A 9,912-nucleotide genomic window follows, 5' to 3' on the forward strand; every position below is an offset into this window, starting at 1 on the left:
TTGTTTCTAAAGTAATGTTGTTGCTTATTTCGGACTTGCTGTGTATGTAATGTTGTTTAAACTAGTGGTTCTTAAACATTTCATGTCAAGGACCCCCCAATTAATATGTATAATTTGTCCGCATACCCCCCCCCCCCCCATACAAGATTTGTATCTTAAAATGTTCTTCTTCGAGATTATTTTTTTAAATAGCCGATGTATAGGTTTAAAGGGCTCATGTGTTGCTTCTTTTGGGCTTGTTTTCATAGACCTGGGTGCTTGTTTCTCTCGCCTGGCAACGCTACTCAGCGAGCAGTATGAGAGCGAGCGAGAGAGAGAGAGAGAGAGAGAGAGAGAGAGAGAGAGAGAGAGAGAAACACAGAGAGATAGAGAGAGAGGGTCAGTCTACTGTAGAACAGATGTGTGCTGCATAGTTTGCTTTAGTAACAGTTGTTTTTTCTTTTTTTTAAATCCTTTTGTAACTTTCTATTGAACGGATTTAAAGGAACCCTGGCCGCGGAATCTTCTGTCTATTGGAGCGGAATACGTTTGTGTGCAGAAGTAAGTTTTTACAGTAGTGTGTGTGTGTGTGTGTGCATTTTGTAGGAGAGTGTTGTACAGCACTGTGTGTGTGTGTGTGTGTGTGTGTGTGTGTGTGTGTGTGTGTGTGTGTGTGTGTGTGTGTGTGTGTGTGTGTGTGTGTGTGTGTGTGTGTGTGTGTGTGTGTGTGTGTGTGTGTGTGTGTGTGTGTGTGTGTGTGTGTGTTGATGCATACCTGCTGGCTGGTCAGCCTGCACTCTACCAACCCGATCTCCCTATCGCTGTGTGTGTGTGTGCGTGTGTGCGTGCGCGTGTCCACTGTCCGTCTAGCGGAGCGGAGAGACTCGAGAGGTCAAACATTCCTCACCGTATTAACCAACAAGACAGTATTCTTATGACCAGTAGACATCTGACCAGTATTAACATTTATATCAAAGTGGGGAGTGTGTGTGTGTGTGTGTGTGTGTGTGTGTGTGTGTGTGTGTGTGTGTGTGTGTGTGTGTGTGTGTGTGTGTGCGCGCGCGTGCGTGCGTGCGTGTGTGTGTGTGTTGGCGCAACTGGTCACTCTGGCATTGTGAAAAAGTGATCTCACTTTTTGTACATTAAGAAAGTTGTAGGGCTGTAACAATAGAAAAAGTAGTGGGCTTTTTGATATGTTCTGCAAGAAAGCTGGGGCATTGGAGAAGTGCACTTTATACACCAGACCAATTATATCCAATCAGGAGGAGAGACATATCGGCTTTCATTGTATAGTGTTCCACTTCCAACTTTGTCAGCACATTTTTTTTGGTCCATCACTTCCAATGTCATTTTATCCTGTATCCTCTGAGTAGTTCTCTCTACTATTTGGATACAATTTGTATCCACGGCACTACTATCCAGGCCTGATGTTTTCCCTGCTGTGTTTACTGAAATCGACCTTGCCCTTCTGATTTACCAGACAGCCTCTCTACCTCTGACAGTGGGCAGAACATTTCCCCCACGGGATCAATAGAGGTCTATCTAAAGAGATGGAGAGAGACCCTTATTTCTCAACAAAAACTCGACGCATGATGATGCATTCTAAATCAGTGGTTCTCAAACCTTTTTGTGCCAAGGACCCCCGAATTGATATGTATTTGGCAGCGGACCCCCATCTGAAACTATTTTGTACCAGGGACCCCCAGAAGTGAAGATTTGTGTTAAAAATGTAAAAAATATTCAAAAATGTTCAAACACTTTCAAGATCTTTCAAAAATAGCAGATGTACAAGCTCGCAGCACAGCACAAAGTGACTGCTGTGAGCTTGTACATCTGCTATGTTTGAGAACCACTGTTCTAAATAGTTTTCTGAAAAACTTATGTTGCTATATATATATATAAAATCTAAAATGACACAGATGCTTTCCCGGTTTTAATGGGTTAACAAAGGAATACCACTTACACCCCAGGCCACATGGTTGCAGTAATAGCTGTACTGATAAAGTGATACTACATCCAGTCATAGTGACAGTCATTGTTTTGAGTTCATGAGTCTTGTGACCTGGGGTCTGGGGTAGAAGCGAACAGGCTTCTACCAGGCTGTTGAAGGCAGAAGGGGATAGGGGAAGCCTCGGCCTCAAGGTCCCTCGCCCCGAAGGGGCGAGGGGCGGACCTTGAGGCCGAGGAGTCGCGCCCGAGCGCCTCCAGGCGCGAGTGCCCGCGACGACCGGCCGATGGTCTGCTAGTCGACTAAGCGCCGTCCGAGTTATGTACCGATAGGCACAGAATCGTAAATGATGTTGTGGGGACTGCGTTTGCCCCAACTGTCACTCACTGCACTAACATAGCCCGCCAGCCCCGCCCCCTTCTGCCTTCAAGGTCTGGATGTGATGCTCCAGTATTGTTTGCCAGATATCAGCAGCCACTAGCAATAGCATACCTGGCAGTACAGTCTTATCAAAGAAGTGCTGATTTAGTGTTTGTCAATTATTGGTCAAGTCTCTTAATAGCCTGCTTCTTGACTGTTGTGCTTATCGGTTGATTGATTTGAAGGAAAGAATGTGTGGGGTTCGGGTTCCCTATTTGTGAGTTGTTGGTGTGTGTTATACTGCTGATTGTTAGCTGACAGTCTACAATGTTACATGTGAGCACTTGGAATCTCAGTGCCTTGCTCAAGGACACAGTCACTGCTGCAAGGATCAAACGTGTTACCATCTGTGAGAGTTCTGAGGCCAGCTGATGGATGACCTACAGTACCAGAGAACTCAGAACCACTTTAGTACCTGTATGTATTTGGGGCATATGTACATACATATACATTGGTTTTGGTCAAGGTGCTGTATATTCTCCAACATAGCTCCTTCCCAATGCTTTATTTATACTAGGTTGTGCATTGTGTCACATATGTCACAAAATAGGCGATCTATACGCTCACAACACGTTGCGTTTTTGCTCCGTCGTATGACTGAAAATGAGCTGATCTACGTGAGTAGGCGTTATGAGCTTGCTTGTAGACCTGCTATTTTTGTATGACAAAGCATAAATCGTGCTTAACTCCTACCTGCCTACTTCTCTCATAGGCGTTATATAAGTGACTGAAATGTTAACAGATACAAACTGATGACAAAACATCGAATGGGTTTGATCAAAAAGTTCTTCCTGTTCTGGAAGACTTGAGTCTTCATTGTTGTCCTTTCTCTCTGGGGACGTCAGTGTCTCTGTAATTAGTTTGTCTGGTCTGGTTAGGTTTTCTTTTTTAGGCACTGTCTGCTAGCTAACCAGGGATATAACTCATGGTGTGTAATTATCGTAGGACTCACTGTTGATAAGTTACAATGTGTGTTTTAGTGAAATAATTATAGTGTTAGAGACCAACCAACACAATTCAAATGCAATCATACAGTATGACACATTTGCTGGTGAAATGATTATTCAACATTATGATCAACAATTTAAAGTAAACAATTATATGCATTTGCATTTGAACGTGACCCGCTGAGAGGCTGTAATGTAACGTTCATAGAATATTCAAAACTAACGCCTGAACATAGAAAAGTAAAGAGTAAAGTAGAAAATAAACATTATCTACCAACTAACTCAGTTGGTAGTTAGTAGTCAGTTATAAAGTGTCTTTGTTATAAGTTGTTATGCATAATTATTAACATTTATAACAAGTTATGAAGCCTTATAAGTGCATTATAATGCATTATAAATGCAATTTTAATACATTATAGACCCAACCTAGTAAAAGTAAAGTGTAACCTGGTAGTTAGTTATAATGTGCTGTTCTGCTGAGCTTATAATGCATTATGACCAGCACTTAAAATACTTCATTGCCCTTGTTATAAGTTGTTATGCATGATTATAATGAGGAGTCTTATAAGCTGAGATAATGAGATGCCTTATAAGCATTATAATCGCATTATAAATGCGATCGCATTATAAACCCGACTTTTATATACAGTCTTACCGAAGAGGGTATCCTTGATTGTTGCATCTCTGATCTTATACTCCTTACTATTGGTTGATCTGGAATCTGATCTCAATTCTACTGTTGGAGAAGACAATGTAAAACTAAGAGTACGTTTTAACAGCGGGCGACTCTCGGGCGATCGCCGGGCGACATCGTCCAAAAGATAAAGAAAATCCATCTTTCATCGCCCCCCCCCGCCCACTTCGCCCGATCGCCAGTAGTTGCCGGCTCTCATAGACTTTCTTTATCTTTTGGACGATGTCGCCCGCGATCGCCCGATAGTCGCCCGCTGTTAAAACGTACTGATAGACTCCTCACATAGTTCAAATATCATATCATATCATATATCACATCATAGATAGATGAGAGTTTTGATTGTGACAATACGGTGTGTGACTGTGTGTCACTGTGTGTGACTGTGTGTGTGTGTGTGTGTGTGTGTGTGTGTGTGTGTGTGTGTGTGTGTGTGTGTGTGTGTGTGTGTGTGTGTGTGTGTGTATGTGTGTGTGTGTGTGTGTGTGTGTGTGTGTGTGCGTGTGTGTGCGTGCGCACATGCTGGGGTGTGCATGTGTGCGTGTGCATGTGTGTTGTTGTTGTTGTTGTTGTTGTTTTAGACAGAGAGACAGAGCCATACACACCCCTCCTCTCCACAGTCCACACGCACACCAATAAACGGTAACTGATTGTGTGTATGCGCACGACAACACACACATACACCGTCACCAATAAAGGCAACTGTTGGTGCGTGTGTGTGTGTGTGTGTGTGTGTGTGTGTGTGTGTGTGTGTGTGTGTGTGTGCGTGTGCGTGTGCGTGTGCACTGTGCAGGGTCTCTAAACCGTAAATGTGTTATTTCCTCCTATAGGAACACACAGCTCTCTCTCTCTCTCTCCTTCTGTTGCTGTATTAACCTCCCGCCAAGTCATCAGCTGTGAATTCTTCGCTTCCTTTCCTCTCTCTCACTCTCTCTCTCTTTATTGTCTCTCTATCTCAAGTCTCACCTGTTTAGTGGTGAAGGAGGGAGAGAGACAACAGATGGCTGACCCCCTCACTTCCCCTCTCTCTATCTTTTTATTGACATAGGACTACACTGAATTTGGATTTGAATGTGGAACACACACCACACACAAGAAATGCTTAAATAGCATCACTATGAATCTATTTTCTCATATTCAATTATGACATCTGGAGGATTTAGTGACATTTAAACAAAACAGGTTTTAGTTTTTAAATCAGGGTCTATGGTAGTCTATAGTATTATGTGAAATGTTACGTGAATACGTGGCCTAATGGAAGTCAATATAGGGGTCTGTGGCATGAAAACGTTTGAAAACCTGGGTTAGGGATTCTGTCAGCAATATTACTTTTTATATCAGACCCACTCCTGCTGTACCAATCAGAGGAGAGTCACAGAGAGAGAGGGAGATGAGGGCTATCAGAGGAGACAACAAGCTGGAACACGAAAGAAGAAGAAGGAATGTCAGAGAGGAGAGGAGAGAGAATGAGGGACGGAGGTCATTGTGGCTGCTTGTGTGTTGATTATATATTATTATTCATTCCTTGCTATTGTTTGTGGTCTCTTTCTCTAACACACACACACACACGCACACGCACGCACGCACGCACGCACGCACGCACGCACGCACACACACACACACACACACACACACACACACACACACACACACACACACACACAGTGTAAACAGTCATTATGTGGTTTACTCATTTGACACAACAGCATGCTGTTCATTTTAATGTAAGATCTGTCATGTCCAACCTGAACTTAAAGTTTGATAAACTCTTGAGTTTTGTCCCTAGAAATACAGCAGCTAGAAAGCAAGTAAGAAAGAGAGAAGGCGGGAGCACCCTGATTCATTTACAGCCGTTATTGTGCCTTTTTAAAAACAGGCCCCCTAACTGGTACACCTGACTCAAATTTACCCACAATTAATGTCATTAGCTCTAGCTGTGTTTATGCTATGCCACTGTGATGAATATAGCATCAGCGCCATGGGAGTATAACTGTAAGTAAGACAGCAGCCCTTCTTTGCAGACTCCGATCTTTGCCATTTGAAGGCGTCATTTTCCTGAGGTGAAAGCTCCCACAATTAATGGCATGGCAGTCATGTGACTGTGTAGAGAACATGGTAATTTTCAGATCATGGATTTACTGTGCACTAGTGGCATATAATATAATAGCATATAATATGCTGGTGCAGTAGTATGCAGTATGCACTTTCCCAACACAATCTGCTCCCAACCGCTATGTTTGTCATTGGATAATCTGCAGTGTACAAATAGATCTGTCAGTCACATCTTATATTCACTGTGGATACTCGGTGAATATAAGACAACAATAGTAGTAGTAAGTGTTAAAATGCTAAAATATGCAAATACAAAAACAGTATGTTAATATAAAAAAATATAAAGAGGTGACATGATTTAACATGATAAATTGTGCTCTTCATTCAGTCCAAAGAGTTCCACTGTTAAAGACTGTTGTGTAAATCTAACATGCCTCTCTATGAAGCAGTACACTGATCCTACAGTATCACCACCTCTTTGGGAAGCGATATTTGCTACGGGCTAAACGTCGGCTGCTCACCGTGGGTTGTTTGGAAAACAATATAGCCTTGGGGAAGGGAAGGATTGTTCTATCCCCAAAATCAAACAGCTGTAAGGACTTCCTGTGTTTTCAAGGTCAGAGTTCACGACTAGGGTTTTTGCCATTTGTCTCTGTGGGACACTTGGTGTTGTTTTCTCCGTAGGAGGACAGACAGATTTTGTTGCTCGTCTCTGTGGGACATTGTGTGATTTGTCTCTGTGGCACAGATAATGTTTGCTTGTCTTTGTAGGACAGACAGATTGTGTTTGAGTTTGTTTCACTCGTACTTTCATGGTATTAAGCCGCAATCTGAGAGGGAGATGTACAGTACGGGTAGGAGAGACAGACTGTAATGTGCTCATGTACAGTAGGAAGAAAGAATGAGCCATAAAATGGAGTACACACACACACACACACACACACACACACGCACACGCACACGCACACACGCACACACGCACACGCACACACACACACACACACACACACACACACACACACACACACACACACACACACACACACACTGACCTCTCTCCTCTCTGAGAACAGGAAGAGGAAAGGGCTGGGCAGGAAATGGGAAACAGGAAATAGTTGATGAAAGCGGAAGAGAGAGAAGGAAACAGTATTCTCAGAGAGAGAGAGAGAGAGAGAGAGGCGACTGTTGACAGTCCAGTTTCATTACATAATCTGGTCAACGTCATTCTATATCCTTGTCCTACAACCTCATCCTACATCCACATTCTACAACCTCGTCCTACATCCGCATCCTGCGTCCTCATCCTCCACCCTCCACCCTCCACCCTCATCCTACAACGTCAACTACAACCTCATCCAGCATCACCCTGCATCCTCACCTTACGTCCTCTACCTTACAACCTCATCATACAACCTTATTCTATAACCACAATCTTCATCTATATCCAATCTCATTTTTACTATATTGACTGTAGAATAGCCTGGCATGGCCAGACTAATATCACTGCGTAGATTCTAGTCTGGAATCTCTGTGTGGAACCTGCATTTCCGAGGGGAAAATAAAAAAAATGCCTCTGGTGATAAACCGGCCCCATATTTGCACACTGGGCCCTGATTGGTCCCTCACAACTTCGGAGGGAGAGAAACCGAATCTCTATTGAGAGGGGCCAGACCTAATCTGCAGAGGGCTTTTTTTTTGTTGCAATGGCAGATTCGTCTGGAACCAGGCTAACTGTAGAATACCGTGTGCTGTGCACTACATGTACCAAAACTTCTTACACTGTACTGTACTGTGTGTGTGTGTGTGTGTGTGTGTGTGTGTGTGTGTGTGTGTGTGTGTGTGTGTGTGTGTGTGTGTGTGTGTGTGTGTGTGTGTGTGTGTGTGTGTGTGTGTTCCTGTTTATAAACCCTATGTGTTGATGGTCTCTAAACTCTATTCTGCAGTGAAGGAATGTGATAGAAGGTGTGTGTGAGACATCTCTCCTCTCATCAGATATCAGGGATGTTTTGGCTACAGAGTGTCAGACATATAAACCCTTCACCTGTGTGTGTGTGTGTGTGTGTGTGTGTGTGTGTGTGTGTGTGTGTGTGTGTGTGTGTGTGTGTGTGTGTGTGTGTGTGTGTGTGTGTGTGTGTGTGTGTGTGTGTGTGTGTGTGTGTGTGTGTGTGTGTGTGTGTGTGTGTGTGTGTGTGCGTGCGTGTGCGCGTGCGTGTGCGCGTGTGTGCTTGCATACGTGTGTTTTTGCGTGCATGCAAGAGACTGTAGTAACATGTCAGAGCCATTATATTATTTTTTGTTAAGTGCAGTTGTTAGACGTTTACACCAAGCATAAAAAAGGAGTGCAATGCAAGCTTCCTTCAATTGCAGTTACATTGTTAAATAAAAATAATAAGTTAACAAAAGAGAAAATATGCATAAAAGGTATAACAGTAAACTGTTTTGAATTAGATGTGAGCAGCAACCGGCAGACAACCGGCAGACATAAACATAATTAAAAGGTTGAAACCAGGTGTGCTAGCCAGGGCTGGTAGCCTATGACTTCAAATCAATATCATGATTATTTCTAACTTTTTCCTCGATTACAATTAATTAATGGTTATTAAAGAAAAAGCGAAAATATCAGTGGATTAGCCTAAATCCAAGACTTTTATTGTGTTACTTGTATAATAAGATGTAACAAAGAATATTGATGGTATTACTTAAAAAAATATATATATCTTTTTACAAATTAACCCTTATGCTGAAGATTGACTAAGAAGCATCGCTTTTATGATCGTTACTCTCTTGCTATTGTAGACTGCAGTAGAGTTTTGTTTAGAGATTAAAATAAAAAAACAAGGCTATTTTGGCTCAGATAGCTTTGGGAACGGGAACCCCACCCTTTCCATTAATAAACCATCTGAAATTGAACATTAGCACGAACAAATGTTGTCCCATTGAAACAAATTGAGTAGGTTGCTATTTCAAAGCCAGAAGAAGAGTAAGAATAGGTCAATAGAGTTCAAATGAATTGTAGGTAAATACGGTTAAGGTTATTCCAGATCGCCTCATCAGTCTCCTGGTTACTGTGGATGAGGTGTTAAGATGATTGTATTTATAGTCGGATCATCACACATCAACACATTTCAGCTCACACGACACAGTGCCCATCAATTATCTTTCAACATTACACACCGACCAATCAACAGAGAGAGAATGTGTGACCCCTGAGTCACAGAATTGAATAAGTCACAATTTTAGTGAGAGTCAATGGTACAGCTGGTTTTAAACCTATGATATGATATGATGTATGATTGATATGATAATTAACATTTCTGCATTATTAACCTCAATGAACTGCAGCTCCCTTTCAGTGTTCTCTTCTTGATGACATAATGCTGAAGGAGTTTATCTATCTCATGTTTGTTTTTGTCCATCTTCCTCTCAGCTGCTGTGCCAACTTTTAACTGCGCCACCTGCAGACCAACCGGATCACTGCAGCAACACACTCAACCAGCCTACTAGCCAACCAGTCTGCTTGCCAAACCAGCCTACTATCCAACCAGTCTGCTTGCCAAACCAGCTTACTAGCCAGCCAGTCTGCTGCCAACCTGCCAGCCAGATGGTGTATGGCCTATTCAGGTGTAACCTACTGGGACGTCTATGAGTTAAACTATAAAGTAAGATTCTGCTGGATTATTCTGTTGATTATGAGCCTACTCAGATTCCACTAGACTGTTATGGTGTTTGTAATTATCTCAGCCATACCGGAAACCCTAGCTATGCAACCCAGCCTGGCAGACATATGCGCTCTGCGTTTATGTTAAACTTAAAGTCATACTGTGTTACTTTTTCAATTAAGCAAGTTATTTTTTATATAATCTTTCACTGCTATC

The 9,912-nt window shown here is 42.5% G+C and overlaps 1 protein-coding gene across 2 annotated transcripts in view; it reads left to right on the forward strand.

Moving 5' to 3' along the window:
* Positions 1 to 406: 406 nt before the first annotated feature.
* The window catches only part of ccdc120a (coiled-coil domain containing 120a), a 19,662-nt gene continuing 10,156 nt past the window's right edge, over positions 407 to 9,912 (forward strand). The window contains exon 1 of one of the 2 annotated variants that reach the window (XM_084069291.1): positions 407 to 540. Coding sequence is in view for 1 of the 2 variants with exons in the window: in XM_084069290.1 (XP_083925416.1) it covers positions 9,646 to 9,696 (51 nt within the window). In the remaining variant the exon portion in view is untranslated. Of the gene's footprint in view, positions 541 to 9,590; positions 9,697 to 9,912 lie in introns of those variants that run through there. The other variant, XM_084069290.1, reaches the window with a different exon arrangement.

Source organism: Gymnoscopelus microlampas (assembly GCF_963454915.1).
Source record: "Gymnoscopelus microlampas genome assembly, chromosome: 10".
NCBI lineage: Eukaryota > Metazoa > Chordata > Actinopteri > Myctophiformes > Myctophidae > Gymnoscopelus > Gymnoscopelus microlampas.